General features: G+C 41.9%; 1 protein-coding gene across 1 annotated transcript in view; it reads left to right on the plus strand.

Annotated features, from left to right (window-relative positions):
- ZFYVE9 (zinc finger FYVE-type containing 9) overlaps positions 1–22,157 on the plus strand; it is a 656,288-nt gene that overhangs the window by 421,383 nt on the left and 212,748 nt on the right. Inside the window, exon 6 of the mRNA XM_086952440.1 lies at positions 6,668–6,847. Within this exon, the coding sequence (XP_086808566.1) occupies positions 6,668–6,847 (180 nt within the window). The remainder of the gene's footprint in view (positions 1–6,667; positions 6,848–22,157) is intronic.

Raw genomic sequence — 22,157 nt, forward strand, 5'->3', positions numbered from 1 at the left:
TGTTGTGGATGTCAGCGATTTTGCGGTGGAAGAAGATGGCTAGTGAATCGCACAGTTCTTGTGAGGGTGGGATGTCGTTGGTGCTGTGGTTGGAGAGTTCATTTACGATGTTGAAGAGCTCTTTGCTGTCGTGTGCGTTGTTATCCAGGCGGTTTTTGAAGGAGGATCTCATGGCTAATCTGATGAGGTGGTGGTGTCTGCGGAGAGTTATGACTACGCTAGGATCTAGGGGAAATAGCCATATTTTTAGTCTCCTTTGGAACTGTACCTCTGATGGTACTATCCTCAGATGGAGGGGTAGGGAATCCCATGTCTGAGCTGCGAGAAATGCAAAGAAGCGACCGCCCCATCTAGTTTTCCTTATACACGAAATAACTGCCTGGTTTGTTTCAGAGGATCTGAGATTACAGCTTGGTTTGTGGCACTTCACCAAAGAGACGAGGTACCGTGGACCTTTTCATTAAAGATTCTGTAACAGAAGCACATAGCTTTAAATAAGATTCTTTCTTTGTGGTAGCCCGTGTGGACTAGCCAGAGCAGGCCTAGTAGCAGCACGTGTCGGCAGATTTAGGACAAGGGAGGCCACAGAGTTTTGCACTCACTGTAGTTTCTGTAATCTCAATTTAATAGTTCCCAAGTAGAGTACATTACAGTAGTCCAACTGGGAGGTGACTGATGCCTGTATGATTTTCCTTGCCGAGAGTGGAAGGACATTGAAAGTCTTTTTAACATTTTCAAGGTGGTAAAGAACTTTCCCTCCACAGCAGTTATCTGGTGTTCTAGTGATAATGCCGGGTCTAGCCATGCTCTATTTTGTCCTTGGGGACAGGGGTTTTCATTCAAGTTTTACCTTGTTTGCATGCAAACCTTGGATAGGCTGTGCATTCAGGCTAAACGCCTTTGCACTTAAGGGAATTAAAATTCTTCTGAGATGTAATACTCTATCTGTAACTGCTAAAATCTTGTTTGGAAAGAACCATTTTAAATTACAAAAATTAATGTATTCCTTCTCTTTATTTCATAATAAAATGTTGTGGTTTCCCGAAGCCTTGCTTCAGTGGGAGGAAAGGAACTCAAACACTTGGAACTAACTAGCAAGTTTTGGGAAGGCAGCTTTGCCATCTGGTCAGCTAGTTGGTCATTTTTGGGACTATATCTTGCAACGCGGTCACCTTAATTCAAAAATAATATTTTTACGTTTATCATACAACATTAAATACAGTGACCTTGAGATCTAAACCCCATTAGAACATTGGAATGTTGAGCGCTCCGTTGCAGACAATGGAGTGCTCTGGGCTTCTACGGGCTGATAGAAGCCTGCCAGGGCAATGTTTCAATGTTTTTTTTCATCTCACAGCTGCTGCTGTGAAAAAAGGTCTCTCGGAGCTCGAGGGGATTTAAACCCCTTCAGGCTCCGAGAGCCCTTTCTTTTTAGTTATTAGAACATTCTGCCCTCTAGGGGTGAGGTGTTCTAATCGGCTTAAAGCTCTCCTAGCGGGCTGTACTTGCCATTTAAGGCCCGCTCCCTTGTTAACGCTGCAGCGGGCCTTTAATGGCCAGTAGACCCCGCTAGGTTGAGCTCTAAGGCTATATTGTGATAGTAACAATAATTAGAGCTTTGGAATGTGGGGCACTCCATTGAATACAGTGGATGTGCTCCGTGCTTCTACGGGCTGGTAAAAGCCCACAGAGCAACATTCCATGTTGTTCGGAGCCCAAGGGAATTTAAACCCCCTCGGGCTCATGGAGGCCTTTGTTTTATTTGTTAGAACATTCTGCCACCTAGTGGCCGAATGATCTAATAGCCTTGTAGCCCTCTGTGGCTGGGCTATACCGGCCATTAATGTCCTGCTCCCTTGTTAAAGTCCCTCGCCTTTGGCTCGGGCCTTTAACGCTGAAGCCGGCCTTTAATGGTCGATACAGCCCGCTACGGCGGGGTATAAGGCTACATTATTTCACGCTGATATAGTGTTGTAGCCTTTTAGTTCATTCTTCTGTTTTCATTGCTTTTCATAGTCCTAATCAGTTTGTATAATTCCATATATTTCATAAAATTATTTTTTCGCTTTGATGATTTTGCGAGATTCATATATTGAAGACAGACAGCCTCAATCCTCTTTATTAAGTATTTGGAGCATATTGATCTCCTTCCAAAACCTTGAAAAAGTCCTAAACTTGTGTGCCAATAAGGGGCAAAACATGTGTTGTGTTTTTGCACCCCAAGGTTGTCTACTTCTAACTAACGTCTGGAATTATACATCCTGATTAGGAGTATGGAAAGCAATGAAAACTTGAAAATAATTAAATAAATGTCCACAGCTCGATGTTGGTGTGGAATAATAAAGCTATTCATCAAAATTGTGTTTAGAATCTAATATGTAATGAAATTGTATATAGTGCTTCTAGTCTAAACCTGTGAGTAACATGTCACGTAGAGGCAGTACTGTTCGCTGCAACTCAGTGTTGTTAATGAAGAGTATTGCACAACTGTCTAGTGTCTGTGTGAACGTATTTGCAGCCGTGCCCGCTTCCCCAATCGAGTGCAGCGTCCCCTCCCTATTTTGATTTTTGTATTCCATTTAGAGGGGGATGTAAATTACTTCTATCATTCTGAATGTTTCATAATATGGGACTTTACCCATTCCTTTGTTTGGATTTCTTCTATCTCCTCGTGACTACCAGTCACTAATACAAAAAAGTCTTGATTCAAAAGTAAATGGTTGCGGTTTTGCCCCTGCGAAATTCCCAAAGTGTCACTCCCATCATTTACTCCAATTTGAAGACTAGCAAGAGGATGCTTGTACAATCTGAGTTTACAGAAATTAGTCCTCTGGCAAGGGCATCAAACGACATTAAACTGATCTGTACCATCCCTCCAGTCAGAATGCTTACTTTGAAATGTGAGAAAAAATCGAAAGGTGATGAGTGGACTGCATGAATTAATCCGAGCCACTGGGCTGCAATCCACTTTAAACACAAACCAGTCATGTAAAAATCATCCTTGGTCCTGCTCTAATAGGAATAGCATGCTCACTATGTCACAAGACTCCAGGTGTACTTCACTGATGAGGTGACGTTACCTAGCAGTTTGAGCATGGACTGGTCCTGTCTAAAGTGGCACAGTGGGTAAAAAATTATAGGCTGGAATGCTGCTCGATTGTATGGGAGTGGCAGAGAATTATTCAAATTTTGCTCCCATCGCTATGTTTGTTACTTTCAAATGTGAGGATCACATCTGATGATGCATAAATGCTTCAAACGAGTGGTTTCCTTCAGTTTTTAATTTCATGGAGAACTGAGCTTCTGGTTACCATTTCATTGGTTTGCTACATTAAACAACCCAATGTGTCACTGAATTATGGACTCTGTTCCATTGGGTCAAGGTGATCTTCAGGGTACACCATTATTATTCCCAAAGGCGTTGACTGAACTTCTTTCAGACTCGGAGTCTTAATTCATGGTTTTGTTGATGCACTATTATGACTACTCAATTTCTTATTAGGCCACAACCACCCTCCCACAATCCATGTACTTGCTCTGATAAGTGTTACATCTTCTTTGTAACCATGTGATTATTCTTCCTTTGATATTGCACTTCCAACTCCTGCATAATCGCTAATTTGCATTTATCTCTCACATTCTCGTCTTTCTGCGCTGATATGCATGATAAGAAATCCAGCTTGCACTAGAAACATAATCCACAGTAGAAAGTAAATCCTGTTTCTGATGGATGCTTTTATCCGCAGATTCTTCACCTTTTGTATACTTCTTCAGGCGTCCGACTGTATCTGAAAATCATAGTCAGTACCCATGCTCGCCATCCGGTGGCACCAGTGGGTCTGCATCACTCCACACCATAACTGATGCTCGTTGGCCTATATAGGTGCCACCCATGTGCATGACATCAATACCTTTCTTTACAAACCCATAGATGGGGATCCAGAGCTATCCTTTGTCTCAATTAGTTTTTTTCCAACTTTTCTCCTTATTTTTTCCAATTTGCTAGGGAAATATCTCCATCTAAGTCTAACAGGGTTATACTTTATATGGAATGGCACAAACAAATGCCTGATCCCCACTTCATTTGCTTGTGGTGTCTGGGGGTCGGACCACAACTGGGACCTGTAGCAGCTGCTCCTTGATGCACCCGCAGACAATTCAGGAGGGCAACGCTCTTTGTCACCAAACACCAAAAGATTCATGTTGGTTGAATTCATGGGGAAGATCCCATCCCAGCTCCCAAAGCCCTTCCTGCAGTGGATCGTCATCGAGATCTAAGACTTCAAGTAAGTCCATGAAGTAACATAAAAAGCCAAAGTAGGTTCTGACCCCATCCTGCCATATGTCCCCTGAAAGGGCATTATTGCGTCATTGTGTCTCCATGACCTGCTCCGGAAGTAATTCCACAGAACCAGCTCCAGCCCTATGCCAGCCTGAATTTCCCAGGACTGCTCCTCAACAACAGAAGGAGTTTCATGAGGCAATGTTGGCCATCTTTGACCAAGGCATTCACTTGGAGAAGCATTCCAGTGGGCATGGTACAAATGACTGTTATGCACATTTCCACTGTTACCTCTCCTGCCTCTAGATCCGGATAAATCAGGCACAAATCATCTTAGTAGCCCCAGACTGAGCCAGGATGGTGTTGCACCGAGAGTGCCGGAGCATTTGCCTTCGAGTCAGGCTGCAGGAGGACTTCCTGTCTGAGCACCAGGACAGGGTCCTGCATCAGTCTGTCCACAACCTACTCCTCAATGCATCGAGATTGCGCTGTGACAAATGCTTTTGACTTGCCAACCAAAGTGGTTGATGTTATCTCAGTGGGCATAAGCCCTTTTACAAAGTCTGGTCTGAAACACTGATGCCTTACAAGCCTGGCTTTCAGATTCTCTTTTGTTCCTTCTTTAGTCCAGCAAGGACCTGCAGTGGACACTTTTAAAGGTTATTTGTGATATTTATTTTATGTCAGTTGGACTGTTCCTAGTTAAAAAGGCATTTTGGCATCTAACCACCCTAAATGGAATGCTCATACAGGTCCTCATCTTACAGAAGAATTAAGATGGCTGTTGAGATCTCACAGAAGCTCAATTCTCCTTGAGTGGTTCCAGGAAGCCAGATGACAGTTAAATGGCTTCTGTCTCCTGGTTCATTTTCATCAATGGCTCCTCACTCTTTTCCATCACCTCCTCACCACCCCCACAGCAGCTGTGTTCTTTGCACGTGAAGGACTGATGCTCCTGGCCTTACTCAGTAGTCGGCTATGGCCTGGGAGCCTGCTGTAGTCCTCAGCTTTTGCTACTCGCCACCAGTGAACATTGGGTCTTCATCCCCTGTATTGCATCTTTACTTCTCTTAGTGCATCGCTTGTTTTAGCTCAAGAGTACAACACTGGGTGGTAGCAGCTGATTGGAGACATTCTTTGAGGACACCTGGAGGGGTTCCTATGAAATTTTTTTTGTTTGTGTTTTTTAAATTTTATTTTACGTTCCCGTAATGATTTTATTTTTCCCTTAGTGAGTATCGGAGCCTGTTGGTCTTCGTCCAATACTTGGTGAACAACAGGCAGTTTTGTAACTGTCCGATGCTCTGGAATTGTTAATTTTTAATATAGATGTGGGTATTGGCTGCAGAGGACTGGTACAGCATTAAAGCTGGACAGCATAGATAACACAGTGGCTAAGTAAATATTAAAAAGGGGTGGGATATATAGAGAAGGCCTCAGACTTCACAGTCAAGGGCATTCCCAGCGGAGGGAGCTTCTGAAAAGTGACTCTAGTAGCTCCAGCATTTCTCGTATTGCCGATACCCTTCTTCCCAAATAAGCTGTTGCCAAGGGTTTAATGACGGCCTACATTTTTTGGAACAGCGAGCTACAGGAAAAGAGGAAAGATTGAGTCGACCAGATAACGCCAGGAAATACACTGATTAATTCTAAAATTGTACAGGCACTTTCTTATCCTCACTACGACACGGCAACATTTACAATAGGCAAATATATGAGGGATATAGTGACTTAAGGGAACCAAAGTTAGATATTTATTATTCCTTGATACTGAAGTAAATACCAATGTATTATAATTGATATTTTTTCACTTATTATTTATGTAATAATCTACAGTGCTTAATGGCATTGCTAAACCTCATTGTTATTTACGAGTTATTTACACATATTCAGTGGGAATTTCATTTAATAATTTTCAGTCGTAAGAGAAATGTCTTTTCAAGATGGGTTGACTGGTATTTTGCGGGTACCTATGGTTTCAAACACAGCTTTCTTAGGCAAATTTGCGGGGATGTTTCCGAAGCATACTATTACTGAGGCCTGATCTGCAGAGTTAGAAACAATACCTTGGTAAGTAAAAGGGTTCTTCTTTCTTTTTTATTGTTTTTATTGAAGAAAAACAGTTGCAGACATTACATTGATCACATAGACGGATAGGGTTGATCAGCATAATTTAGGCAATCAAATACTTCGCTGGACAGCAGATACTTTAGATCATTAATACTTAAGCAGTTCAAGAAACCTCATGACAGTCATTACATCACATATTTCGCTTCTACATAAATAGGACTTCCTAGAGTTCTTCTTTTTAATATTGCCGAATATTTACTGGAAGTAAGTTATTGTTAGGGTGTTGTAATGCATTCTCCCCTTTGTTTACTTCAGCTCAAGCATGGGACAACATGATGAGTGCCTCAAACAGCCAGAGCCCTAACCCCAACAATCCTGCCGAATACTGTTCGACAATCCCACCGCTGCAGCAAGCTCAAGCATCAGGCGCACTTAGCTCTCCTCCTCTCACTGTCATGGTACCCGTGGGAGTCCTGAAGCACCCTGGGGCAGAAGGTAAGTCATAACATTGATTTTCTTTTCTCTGACATTAAATGTTGGTGCACGTTTGAAACAATTGCGTCATTCCATTGAATGGAGCGATAATAGGACCCGTGGGATCTAAGCAGCAGCGTAGCGGTGGGTAAAGTGGTGAGACAAAATGAACTTCATGCATTGTTAAACGCCTAGAATCTGTACTTCACTGAAGTGTATCAGTGTGCTTTATCCTCAAAGATCATCAGTTCTTCAGTGTCCTCAATTATGTGCAAAGATTTAATTTAAAAATCATCAATTTCTAGAACATTATCTGTCCAAGCAATGATGCAAGACCAGCACTAGATATAGAGGGAATGAAAGCTTTAAAAATGAACCACATGTGCTGCACAGCATAATGTGGACTTCCAAAATGCTGGCTTGGTCAGTGACACATCTGGATTTTAACTTGTTGGGCTTCGAGCACATCAGAGTCGAGATAAAGTCCAGCTACTGCACAATACACTAGAACATGGAGATATTTTCCATTTGTCAAAATAAATATGCACATTATAGAAGAACAACCTTGCTTCTAAGAGACAGAATTGTCCCTGTCTTTGTGATGGAACCTTGCAGTATGGAATTTCATGTTCTTTTAAACTGTAAATATGTTTGGTTAAAACCTATATTCAGATCTTTCTCTGTTTGGTGTTCAGTTTGTAATAGCTCTCTTTAAAAATCTGAAATGTTATCTTTCCCAGTTCTTAATTTTAATTGGGCGGTGTAGAAAAAAATGTAGGAAAATGAATTGGGCTATTGGTCATTGCAACAGTTAAATGGATTTTGTATGAACAAAATTACATTTAGAATTAACTTGATTTACACAATAATTACATTTTTAATATGCCTTGTAATGATGATGGCCTAAATCTCCAGTGTGGTCAGATCCTCGGACTTTAACAGGCAGATGTAAGATTACTAACAGCAATTTGAGAGCTATTGCAACATTAGGTCAGTGAGACTTAAGCCAAATGTAGTGAAATATATTCACAACTTGAACTGAGCCTTTAAACTGTCTCCAAAATGGCATGGTCTGCTGGTTTTATGTCAATCTGTGGATCCTAAATGTTTGAAGTCACACTTTCTGATTAGGAGACTGGTCCTAACAGACATGGGCTTTCCAGTAGGATGCACTTTCACATCTTTTGGTTAAATAGCTGCATCCTTCCTGATCATTTTAAATCTTATACTCTTTGCAGCCGTGCCTTCAGACACAGCGTCGTGAGACTGTGTTGCATTAGCACCTACAACAAACTAGGGCAACAACACAACAAAAACATGACTGCTTGTTTGCTTGATTAAACCTTCTCCTCTGTCTCCCACTCAAATTCCTGTTCTCTCACAGAGAAAGGAGACTGTGACAGGATGGTAGTCCATATGAAAACAAGTAGTTCCAACATATGGAACTCTGCAAAGGATAGCTGTCAAGAGCTAGGTCCTGCATGCTCTTGTTTTTAGAGCCTTCCTGACCCATGCTCCTTGCTTGATACTGCTTACCGTTATTGGAGCTCTTGAAGAATATAGAAGGATGCTTTTAGATCTAAGTAAATTACAAATTCCTAGATTCAAAGGAAAACTGTTAGGATTAACTACTCCTGCCACATCTGAGTGACCAGGAAAACTGTCTGTGGCATGGGGGAAGAAGGGGGAGCTATGTGCATTATTTTACCCCTTACTAGCTTCAAAAGGACATTTCAAGTCAGCTTGAAGTTCCATGACCTCATAATAGCTCTCAGCCTGTGGTCTTGTTCCTCTTTATGTTCTTGTAACTCCTTGACGACTTTGAAAATCTTTATAAAGTACAGTTAGGTGTGCAATATTCCATTGATGGGCTTACGAATGGTTTAATATTCACTGAAAAAGCTATAATTAAAGGAATGGTAATCTTTGCTGCCTGGGGGAAGAATGGGGCTAGGTTAGTATAAACAAGTTTTAATTTCCTTCAATCAGTGTCCACTGATATTATAATAATTTCATCATACAGGGCCCCAAACTGTCTAGCATTGCAAGTAAAGATAGCTATGCACCTTTGAGGTTCTACAAACTTTCACATGATGTTTGAAATTACCTCTTTAATTGCATAACGACACAGAAGGTAGAATTAACGTTCCCATTTACTGACTTTTTCACATTGGTTACGTGGAGGTCTTGATCCAATTTATCAACATGATTTCGAATTAATGTGTTGTAACAATTGTTTGGATTGATGGGTGGTTCTTTTTTTTATTTTATTATTTCCAGGAAGCAGTGGTTGCATACTTTGCTATAACACATACCAATTTTTTTTTTAAATAAACCCACAGAGGACAGACTTCTTAACACAAAAGCATATAGAGAAAAAGAGAAAGACAAAACCATGAGATATACAGACAAATTCTCCTCCGATTCCCCCCTACTGTTCCATCAATGGCCCCTAGATCAGTCGACCCCTTGCTCTCCCACTTCTACCTTTACATTTATACAATGCCATCTCCAAATTAAATATATAAAAAAGTCTGGCATACCATGCCTGATAAGTTGGAGGGTCTTCATCCTTCCACATAGAAGCAATCATTATACGATAAATGGCTATATACACAAAGCATAGATAGACTTTAGACCATTCTAGTTGTAGGCTTTCATCACATCCAAATATCAACATGGTATGAGTTAGAGAAACAGCCCGCCCCAGATTTTGACATAAAAACAATTTAATACCTTTCTTCAATGCATCTAATTTACAGCAATCAGAAAACCTGTGTACTATATCAGCCGTGCCCTGACCACACCTAGGGCATTTGTAGTTATCCCTTTTCCCCCATGCCCAAAGTTTGGCTGCGGTGAAATAGAGCCTAAATATAGTTTCAAAGATTTGGGCTTTAGGATTTGCCGATAACGTTTTTTTAGCTAGCTCTAATGATCTACATATATCTACATCAGAGTTATCCAATTTACTCCCCCACCCACTTTCCACCCTGGCGATATCATCCGGAGTAGCCTCCATCAGCATTGAATACAAATCCTTAACTCAAAGCTGTTTTTTCGTTAAGTGTTCTAAAAGCGGTATTCAAACAAAGTTAATAGGTTGTACGACCACCGTTTTTATTATCTCCCTTACTTGGATATATTTTGAAAAAAGTGTTAGGATCGAGCCCATATGGTTTCTGAAGTTCCCCAAACGAAACGACCCCGTTCAGGTCGGTAATATCTGCTATATTTTTGACACCTGCCTTTTCCCAAATTATACTTATATTATCATATATTGGTGCCGGGAAGACAGAGGAGCGTCATAGAGACACGTATCTCTGGATTCTGGGTATTTCCAAATTTTTACTAACCTTCCGCCATACATTCCAGGCCGCTCTTAAGATCTTAAAACGTGTTTATTTTTTTATAATAGCTCCCCTCCAGCTGTCTTAAAACTAGCTTTGGTGCTAGATTACCAATGGCTAATTAGTAGATAGATGGTAGGATTTCATTGTCCAAATCCACTGCCCCAGTCGAATCCCAATCTTTTGGCCTAAATAAGATACTCATATGTTGCAACATTACAGCCCAGAAATAATATAGAAGATTAGGAACTGCCGACCCCCCACGATGTTGCGGTAAGGTCATTAATTTTAACGATCTCCTAATCATCTTATACCCCCATATAAACTGAGAAAACAGCCCATCTGCCTTTTTGAATATTGAGGTTGCTGGTTCCAAAGGTATACACCGGAATAGATGAAACAGCTTAGGAAACATCGTCATTTTAATGACATTTGCTCTTCCAATGATGGCTAGAAGTAGATTATCCAATCTCTTTAGAATCTCCCTCCATTTTTTTTAAAGAGAGGAGCCGAATTTATTTCCCATGTCGTGTCTACCTCCGCTGTAATAGAAATCCCAAAATAGGTGGCTGACTCCTTCCTTCGCGGATCCTGAAATTGCGTGGTCCTAGTACAAACAATGTGTTTTGTCAGTATTCAGACTATAACCCGACTGTTTTCCAAATTCTTCAGCCACCTTTCAATCTTATCTATCTATTGCAGCTTGCAGGGGGAACGACCGCGATGTCATCGGCGTAGGTCAACACCTTGGCGTTCTAGCCCATAACCTCCATCGGTTTGATTACACGGTCGTTCAGTATAGATCTAACTAAGGAGTCTATACACAGCGCGAATAAGATAGGGGAGCAGGGGCACCCCTGCCTCGTACTGCGAGTGATCCTAATCCTACCCGACTCCTTCCCCATTACCTGTATCTTTGCATGTGCTTCAAAATACATAGCTTGGATGGCAGTTAAAATACGTGGGCCGAAGCCCTTAGATCCACAAGGATGCCCATTCTACTTGGTCAAATGCTTTTTGCGCATCCAATAGTATCAGAGACATCTGTGTACCTGAGGCTTCGGCTATATCAAATAGCGAAATTACCCTTCGGACGTGGTCTGTTGTGCTTCTGCCTGGGATGAAGCCATGTTGCCATGGGCTCACTAGGGACCCAATTATCTTAGATAGTCTCAGAGCCAAATTCTTAGAATATAATTTCTCATCAGTGTTGATTAATGATATTGGTCTATATGAGGCGGGGTCTTCAGGCTCCTTCCCCTTATTTAAAAAGATCACTACATTGGTCTAATGCCAAGATCATGGCGGGCCTCCTTCTGTTGAACCGATAAAAACAAATCAACGAGGAGGGGGCCCAGCTTTGCCTGTAAGGCTTTATATATCTCCTTCGGGATTCTGTCCGGGCCCGATGTCTTTCCCAAGGCCATCGTCCGTAATGCTCTAGGACCTCATTCAGTGAAATATCAGCTTCAAGCTCCAGCAACTGAGGGGACACATTACCTGTTGTTACCTCAATTGTACCTGATGGAGAGTCCCTAGAGCGATATAGATCTTGATAAAAAAATCGAAGTATTTTTAATATATCTGGAAGATCTGTAGATCTGTAGCTATCTGCCCTTCTTTCCCTCTTAATTTTAGGATGTTATTTGCCGCCGCCCTTTGTTTGAGTCTTAGTGCCAAATGCTTCCCCATCATCTCTCCATATTCGTAGTTATCCTATGTCCCCGTTTGAAATCTTTCAGCTACTCTTTTGTTATAGATTCCACCGCAAGATCGCTGACATCCACGACAACTTCAACACCACGACCGCCCCGACTACGCCAGACGCCACCTCCCCTGTGAACACCACCAGCGCCAACCGCCTGACCTCCTGGTCCAACGTCAACGAAGACGAGACACGCAAAGTCATGAACTCCATCCACTCAGGATCTCCGTCTGACCCATGCCCACACCACGTATTCAACAAAGCAGACTTAGCCATCGCACCCCAACTAAGGAAGGTCATCAACATCTCCTTCGAAACAGCGTCATTCCCGGAAAGCTGGAAGCACGCCAAAATAAACGCCGTCCTGAAGAAGCCCAAAGCGGACCCCAAGGACCTCAAGCACTTCCGGCCCATCTCCCTGTTTCCGGCAAAGATCATTGAGAAAATTGTCAACATGCATCTGGCCCGCCACCTGGAAGACAACATCATCTTGGACCCGTCCCAGTCCGGATTCAGACGAAACCACAGCACCAAGACAGCCCTCATCGCAGCCACAGACGACATCAGACGCCAACTAGACAACAGCGAAACATCAGCCCTCATCCTCCTGGACCTGTCAGCCGCCTTCGACACAGTCTGCCTTCGCACTCGAATGACACGCCTCCTAGAAGCCGGAATCCAAGAGAAGGCTCTTGACTGGACCACGTCCTTCCTCTCCAGCAGAACACAGAGCATCCGCCTTCCGATCCGAAGCCACCGACATCTGCAGCGTCCCCCAGGGCTCATCCCTCAGCCCAAAGCTGTTCAACGTCTACATGGCCCCCTCGCACAAGTGACCCGCCATCACGACCTCAACATCATCTCCTACGCCGACGACACCCAGCTCATCCTCTCCCTCACCAAGGACCCACACACCGCCAAAACCAACCTCCACGAGGGAATAAAGGCCGTCGCCGACTGGATGAGGAGCAGCCGTCTGAAGCTGAACTCTGACAAGATGGAGGTCCTCATTCTCAGACCCACCCCCTCAGCCTTGGAAGACTCCTGGTGGCCGACCACACTGGGAACAGCACCAACACCCACCGACCCTGCTCGCAATCTAGGATTCTTCCTAGACTCCTCCCTCTCCATGTCCAAGCAGGTCAACGCCGTCTCCTCCTCCTGCTACAACACCCTCCGCAGGATCTACAAGTGGATCCCAACCCAAACAAAAAGAACGGTGACACAGGCATTCGTCAGCAGCAGACTGGACTACAGCAACGCTATCTACGCAGGTATCCCAGCCAAACACCTACGATGACTACAACGCATCTAAAACGCCTCCGCCCGACTGATCGTCAATGTCCCCCGCCGCAGCGCATCACCCCCCATCTGAGAGACCTACACAGGCTCCCCGTCGACAAGAGGATCACCTTCAAGCTCCTCACCCACGCACACAAAGCACTCCACAATGCCGGACCAGCCTACCTGAACAGCAGACTCTGCTTCCACACCCCCACCCACCAGCTTCGCTCCGCTAGCCTCACCCTCGCCGCTGTCCCCTGCATCCAACAAACGACATCCGGCAGCAGATCCTTCCTACCTCGCCGCCAAGACCTGGAACACCCTTCCTACCTAAACACGGCAGACTGAAGACCTACTCGCCTTCAGAATACTCCAGAAGACCTGGCTCTTCAAGCAGTAGCAGCACCCCACCCAACCCCCTGTCCCCTCAGCGCCTTTGGACCCTCACGGGTAAGTAGCGCGATTTAGAAGTTCTCTGATTCATTGATTGATTAATTCTGGCCTTAGTACTGATTACTTTAAGTTCTAGGCTAGCTTGTAGGTCTGTCTTTTTTTGTCCAATGGCTACCATATGTTGTTTCTCATAAAAACTCAGGTCCTCTGTAAGTGCCTGTATCTCGTCCCTCTGTTTCCTATGAAATATCCCAAAGCTGGTTATTTCACCTATAAGCCCTGCATTGAATGTATCCCAACACAAAAATAGGGCAACCCAATATTCCCCAAGGAACTGGTTATATTCAATAACACAGCATAAATGTTCCTTAAGGAATCATTTCATGTTTTTTTAAATTTCAAATTTGTCACATCAGTGAACACAATTCCATCAGACTCAAGAAATTTGTATCAAAACCAAATATTTTTATCATAGAATTAATCTAGATACATATACACATATCTTTGTAGCATAGGCATAAATCCATCAATCGAATCATGTATTGCAACTTAATGTCTACTGCTTCATAGTTTCTGGCATATGCAGTAGTTTTTGACACTTTTTAAACACAGGTATATGGACAACATTAACAGTTTAGCCATATATACATTACTTATCAGTATACATACAATTCAAACACATTTATTAGTAATGATATACAATAAAAAAGTGAAATGTAGGTAGGGCTGGCGCACAGCGATTTTGAGAAAAGGTTTTCCTTTAGTTTTAAGGTGCTATACAAGTGATGTCAGGCGTCCCTCGACATCCAATGTAACAGTCAAGAATTGTGGGGTCAGTGGGCCACTGATCCCATCCTCGTATGCACACTATAGTTCCTCTATGGATCACAGAGGTTTGAGAGGCTTTAGGTGATGATTACAATTTTAGGTTTATTCATGAACTTCTTTGGTTAGAATCATTGACATTCTTCGTTTGCACAATGCGATACAATCCTTATGTACATCCAATGCATTTCGGGGTTATCGTACACCCCTTCATCAGGGAAAGGACACTGTAATCAAAAACATAAGCATCATAAATAATATCCCTATAGAGCGTGAGTTCAACATAAGTAAACACATGAGTGAAAACATGACCTGAATCAAGGTGGGTGTTGGCGCTAGTGAAAAAGGTGATAGTCGTTTATGGGGTTCACCTTAATGTAACCCGAATGTTCCCGTGTAAAGAGTATTACGTGCAAGGTCGGCGGAGCTTTGCTTACGTGTATCACTTTAATCAATTGCGCATGGTCCTGTGAATCAAAACGTAGGGAGAAGTGCATTAGTCATTGGTTAATGGTGCGCGGAGTTTAACAGCGATAACGTGATTCCCGGTGTTTACAAGGTCAGACTAACCTGTGTGTTGTTAGTGGATTCCTCCGTTCGTGAACGCTGGTTCGGGCGGAAACGCCATTGACCGCGTTTCGTATCATTAAAAGGACGCGATCACGTGTGCTATCCGGAAGAGGATGGGAGTGTGCTCGAATGTTAAAGGGACAGTGTGGTATTAGTGTGAGTTCGGGTGGAATCTAAAACCAGGTACGGATGGGAGGTTAGTGTTGTGGTAATGAAACTGATGTATAGGATGAGCGAGTGTGGGGTGATTTAACCAAATACAAGCCAAAAACTATAATGTTAGGGAGTAAATTACTCGGGTAGAACAATCATGTACATTATCAACCAAAATAAATTCAAAGTATTCAGAAGGTGAATAAGATGATAAGTGATCCTTAAATTTCGCAGGAATTACTAACTCAGTCCGTGGGCAACTTTAGAGATAACAAGAGAGTTCAATTCTTTCGTTAAGCCCAAATGGCTTCTGTGTGGACAGTCTTTGGATCCATGTATTTTCTCTTTGGAGGAGAAATTTGGTATTGTCTCTACCCTCCTGTTTGACGATTGTTTCCAATATGGTGAATTTTAGTTGGGAAATGTTGTGTTTCTCTTCATGGAAATGAACTGCCAGTGCAGATTTGGTATTCTTCAGGCGAATGTTGGATTTGTGTTCTGTAAGTCTGGTTTTGATTTTTCGTTCTGTCTTCCCGATGTATAGTTTTCCACATGGGCATTTTAAAGCATAAATGACATTGCTGGTGTCACATGTGGCGTTGACCTGGAGTTTTATTTTATGGCCTTTCATTGGATGGTTAATTGAATTGCCTCGGATGATGCTGTTGCAGTTTCCACAATTGAAACATGGTTTGGTGCCTGAGTAGTTGACGAGTTTGCTTGGTTTGTGTTGTACAAGTTCTCCTAGGTTACGTGATCTGGTAAACGCGAATAATGGAGGTTCCTGGAAAATCTGGTTGAAGTCAGGCTCCAGATTCAGTAACGGCCAGTGTTGGTGAATGATCCTTTTGAACTTTTTGGTAGCAGTAGAAAATTTGGAGACGACCACTATGCGTGTCTGTTGTTTCTTGGCGCTTGGTTGTAGAAGTTTATGTCTCTCTAGGTTTTTGATCCTCTGTATAGAGTCTTTGATAATGGTTTCAGGGTAACCTCTATTTCGCAATTTACCTGCGATTTCTTTGATCCGTTCTGTGGCATTGTCTGGGTTTGATGTGATCCGTTTTGCTCGTGCCATTTGTGAAAATGGTAAGTGTGTTTTTAGGTTAGATTCATGAAAACTGCTGTAGTGTAACATATTGTTCCTGTCGGTGGGTTTGGTGTATAAATCGGTTTCGAACACTTGGCCTTTGATGGAAACTTTGACGTCCAAAAAGTTAACACAGTCTTTTGAAATTTCCCACGTTAATTGTATTCTTTCATCGATCTGGTTAAATTCCGTCAATCGGTGTTGTAGTTCTTCCTGTGTACTTTTCCAAACGATGAAGATATCGTCTATATATCTTGTGAAGAGTAATAGGTGATCCGTCCATTGTTTGTTGTTGAGTATGTGGTTTTCTTCAAATTGTTGCACCTACCACGAGAAGCACAACGGGAACCATCAAGGACAAGCAGACCAAGAAAACACAGAACAATTAGTTATTAACATCAGCGACTACCAGCTTACCCAACATGAAACCCAACTTTTACAAAAGGGAACATCGTTTGTACCCACGACCGATTCAACCAACTTGGAACTTGAAGTCAGTTTTTTTAAACTCATGCGCAAACTCCGACTTCGCCACTTTTTTGACAACGTGTTACCACCTAATCCGAAAGTTGAACCGGACCAACTACTGGGACTGAGACCACATAGTACATTTCAATCACCAGTCAGTCACAAAACATTGGATCTATTCGAAAATAGAGTCAAACAAGACCTACTTAAAATCAATCACACGAATAAAAAAACCAAGAACATCACACAGAAGGATTTAAGTACATTGAGAAAAATATCCACCAACGAAACGATCACGTGCGTAAAAGCTGACAAGGGCGGAGCCCTCATAATCATGAACACGAACATGTATGAATCCAAAGTGATGGAACATATAAGTGACACGACAACATATATGAAACTGGACAAGAATCCTACAATGGAATATATGAAAACTCTAAACAACATATTGGACAAAGCACATGAGACGGGAACAATAAATGAAAAAACCAAGAATTTCCTCACTAAGTCTAACCCCAAGAGCCCTACTCTGAGAATGGTTCCTAAGATCCACAAAAACCTAAGGGACCCCCCCATGAGACCAATCGTCTCCACATGCGGGAGCCTCCACGAACCCATAGGGCAACTATTGGACAAATACCTCCAACCAATGGTACAAACAATGAGAACGTATACCAAAGATACCACACATTTCATTTCGAAACTGATGAATCTGTAGCTAGATACAAACGACGAACTTATCCTATGTACAGCTGATGTACGTTCACTGTATACGTCGATACCCCACTCTTTGGGGATCGAAGCAATTGAACAGTCTCTACTCAAATCGGACATGGAAACAACCTTCCAGATGTTCCTGATGGAACTCATGCTGTTTACGCTGTACCAAAGTTATTTTAAACATCATGATACATGGTACCAACAACTCGTGGGAATGGCAATGGGCAATTCAGCGGCTCCCGCGTATGCGAATATTTTTATGCAACAATTTGAAGAAAACCACATACTCAACAACAAGCAATGGACGGATCACCTATTACTCTTCACAAGATATATAGACGATATCTTCATCGTTTGGAAAAGTACACAGGAAGAACTACAACACCGATTGACGGAATTTAACCAGATCGATGAAAGAATACAATTAACGTGGGAAATTTCAAAAGACTGTGTTAACTTTTTGGACGTCAAAGTTTCCATCAAGGGCCAAGTGTTCGAAACCGATTTATACACCAAACCCACCGACAGGAACAATATGTTACACTACAGCAGTTTTCATGAATCTAACCTAAAAACACACTTACCATTTTCACAAATGGCACGAGCAAAACGGATCACATCAAACCCAGACAATGCCACAGAACGGATCAAAGAAATCGCAGGTAAATTTCGAAATAGAGGTTACCCTGAAACCATTATCAAAGACTCTATACAGAGGATCAAAAACCTAGAGAGACATAAACTTCTACAACCAAGCGCCAAGAAACAACAGACACGCATAGTGGTCGTCTCCAAATTTTCTACTGCTACCAAAAAGTTCAAAAGGATCATTCACCAACACTGGCCGTTACTGAATCTGGAGCCTGACTTCAACCAGATTTTCCAGGAACCTCCATTATTCGCGTTTACCAGATCACGTAACCTAGGAGAACTTGTACAACACAAACCAAGCAAACTCGTCAACTACTCAGGCACCAAACCATGTTTCAATTGTGGAAACTGCAACAGCATCATCCGAGGCAATTCAATTAACCATCCAATGAAAGGCCATAAAATAAAACTCCAGGTCAACGCCACATGTGACACCAGCAATGTCATTTATGCTTTAAAATGCCCATGTGGAAAACTATACATCGGGAAGACAGAACGAAAAATCAAAACCAGACTTACAGAACACAAATCCAACATTCGCCTGAAGAATACCAAATCTGCACTGGCAGTTCATTTCCATGAAGAGAAACACAACATTTCCCAACTAAAATTCACCATGTTGGAAACAATCGTCAAACAGGAGGGTAGAGACAATACCAAATTTCTCCTCCAAAGAGAAAATACATGGATCCAAAGACTGTCCACACAGAAGCCATTTGGGCTTAACGAAAGAATTGAACTCTCTTGTTATCTCTAAAGTTGCCCACGGACTGAGTTAGTAATTCCTGCGAAATTTAAGGATCACTTATCATTTTTCATCTTATTCACCTTCTGAATACTTTGAATTTATTTTGGTTGATAATGTACATGATTGTTCTACCCGAGTAATTTACTCCCTAACATTATAGTTTTTGGCTTGTATTTGGTTAAATCACCCCACACTCGCTCATCCTATACATCAGTTTCATTACCACAACACTAACCTCCCATCCGTACCTGGTTTTAGATTCCACCCGAACTCACACTAATACCACACTGTCCCTTTAACATTCGAGCACACTCCCATCCTCTTCCGGATAGCACACGTGATCGCATCCTTTTAATGATACGAAACGCGGTCAATGGCGTTTCCGCCCGAACCAGCATTCACGAACGGAGGAATCCACTAACAACACACAGGTTAGTCTGACCTTGTAAACACCGGGAATCACGTTATCGCTGTTAAACTCCGCGCACCATTAACCAATGACTAATGCACTTCTCCCTACGTTTTGATTCACAGGACCATGCGCAATTGATTAAAGTGATACACGTAAGCAAAGCTCCGCCGACCTTGCACGTAATACTCTTTACACGGGAACATTCGGGTTACATTAAGGTGAACCCCATAAACGACTATCACCTTTTTCACTAGCGCCAACACCCACCTTGATTCAGGTCATGTTTTCACTCATGTGTTTACTTATGTTATTATTTATGATGCTTATGTTTTTGATTACAGTGTCCTTTCCCTGATGAAGGGGTGTACGATAACCCCGAAATGCATTGGATGTACATAAGGATTGTATCGCATTGTGCAAACGAAGAATGTCAATGATTCTAACCAAAGAAGTTCATGAATAAACCTAAAATTGTAATCATCACCTAAAGCCTCTGAAACCTCTGTGATCCATAGAGGAACTATAGTGTGCATACGAGGATGGGATCAGTGGCCCTCTGACCCCACAATTCTTGACTGATACAATAAAAGTGTCATAGCGTCGACGTTTAAGTCTCACAAACTGTTATTCTTCGAGACCATCATCAGGACATGTGTTGCACCATGAATCTTGCATAAAACAACATATACATTATCAGAAGCATATTTATAAAAAATATTATAAAAATCCCTTGAGTACATAAATGTGTATCGTCTGCCCTCAGCAAACCAGGTGATCCAAGGTGTACATAACACCACCACTAAACCACTACACCTCTAATCAAAAGTACTACCATGTGTGTAATACGTGTGTAACACCTCTACACCTATAGTCCAATAACACCACAGTGCAACCTATTATGTTATTGTGACATGCACAAACCACATAGATATGCAAGTAAACCTAGGTAATCACATGGACGATAGGTAATTAAAACCTCAACTGTCATGTCCTAAAAAGTAATCACAACCAACCATGAGCAACTTAGTTTATCACAAGGAACCAACGCTGAACAACCAATATGTTGGCCCTTCTATCTTACCTTGCGCCTCTTTATTGCATCTATGTGATAGGTCTACAAACAAAAATGATATAAACTCATAAAGTCCAAAGGTCTCCGGTACTCTAAGTATATCCAAAGATATTATGTCAGCACATACTTAACAAATCAAAACTGTACTCACACACGAAGATTGCGCTATCCTCTGCCCATATATTATCTACAGAGGAGACAAAAACGTAATGCGCTGCTATAAACACAATATTGAATCGTCATAGCGACCCAAATCCTCTCTGCATCGTATTAGTCAAGTAATTTACTAATGGAACATTGTCTCAATCCGTTCCCCTCTCTCTCGCCAAACCAGTAGAGTGCTACCATCATCGCTCTCACTCTCTATGAGCCTTTCCGGATCACTTGATTGGCCCTCATGTAACGTGTCAGCAATCTTGGGACAAAATGTATTGCCTGACCTTCCATCGAAAGCAGCAGCCAGTCAGGCAAAATGTTAAACAAGCCTCATAGCCGCCTACCATTGATTAGATTAAAAGGCAGTGAAAGCTTATCACAAACTCAAGTTGGACAGGATGACATATAATGGTCATAAATTATGGTATAACCCAAATTGGGAAAGTTTCTCTCTGTAGACATCTAACTCTGTATTGAAAATCGGAAAACAAAAGACCCTCGGTTGTTACATTAACCTTCAATCTCACTGTGAATCAGACTGCCAAAAACTTTCTATAACAGAAAATTCCTATTGGAAGTTTATCATATATCCGAGGTCACAATCAAGTTACTGGAGGGTGGCCAACGTTTGCCATTCCACAAACTAATTCAATCCCTTTTCTACCGTTTTTGCTGTCCATATCCACCTGTTCTCCTTTTGTGTGAGCAGACGATCCACATTATATCTTCTTCTTGAATTTTTAACAATTTCCAAAATGAACCATTTCATGTCACCCGGGGAATGATGCTTTTCTATATAGTTTTCCACCAATGGTGCAGTCTCAACCTTAAAACGTATGAGACTGGTGTTGCAAAATTATTTTTTTAACTTCCTGTGTTGTCTTACCTTCATAGTGCAGGGAGCAGGGACATTGTATACAGTAAAAAACATTTTTCGTTAAACAGTTCGAATGTTCTCGCAGTACCCAGTTTTTTCCATTTAAGACACAGGACTTTACAACTGATGTTGTTTGGCAGGCTACACAAGAACCACACTGATAGTGACCAACAACAGGCGTTAATCCCCACATATTTTGTATTGTGTTAGCAACTGGTTCCTTGTATGCTTTTACAAGATGATCCCTCAGGTTCCGTGATCTTTTAAAGCGAACCATGGTGACTTAAGCTGAGGTTCGATTTTTTTATATGAGGTGCCATGTCTTGGTCATTATCTTTTTGATCATATTCGATTCTGACCCAAAAGTGGTCACACATGATCGCATCGCACACATTCTCTTGCTGAACTTTTGGTTGTAACAGGGCCTGTCGATCATAGTACCAGGCCCGTTTCATCGAGCGTTTCACAAGTCTGTACAGATAATTTCTCATTGACAATTTTGTTTGTATGATCTTAGCTTCCTTAAACTAGTCCTCCCTTCTGGTACAGTTATGATTAATACGTAAAAACTGTCCAAAAGGGAGATTATCATGCAAATTACGTGGGTGGTGGCTTGTGTATTTTAATTGCGTATTCTTGGCTGTAGGTTTGGTAAAAAGACTCGTGGAGAGTTTACCTTCAACATTCCAGATTCTTAAATCCATAAAAATGTATGGAATCATTATCATATTCCATTGTAAATTGCAGGTTGTTATCCTGCTCATTTAACCATACATGAAATTCCTGTAAAAGTGAGATAGATCCTTCCCAGATTAAACAAATGTCATCGATATATCGTAGATACTCTTATGCAACTGTTG

Source organism: Lissotriton vulgaris, chromosome 1_1, assembly GCF_964263255.1.
Source record: "Lissotriton vulgaris chromosome 1_1, aLisVul1.2, whole genome shotgun sequence".
Taxonomy (NCBI): Eukaryota; Metazoa; Chordata; class Amphibia; order Caudata; family Salamandridae; genus Lissotriton; species Lissotriton vulgaris.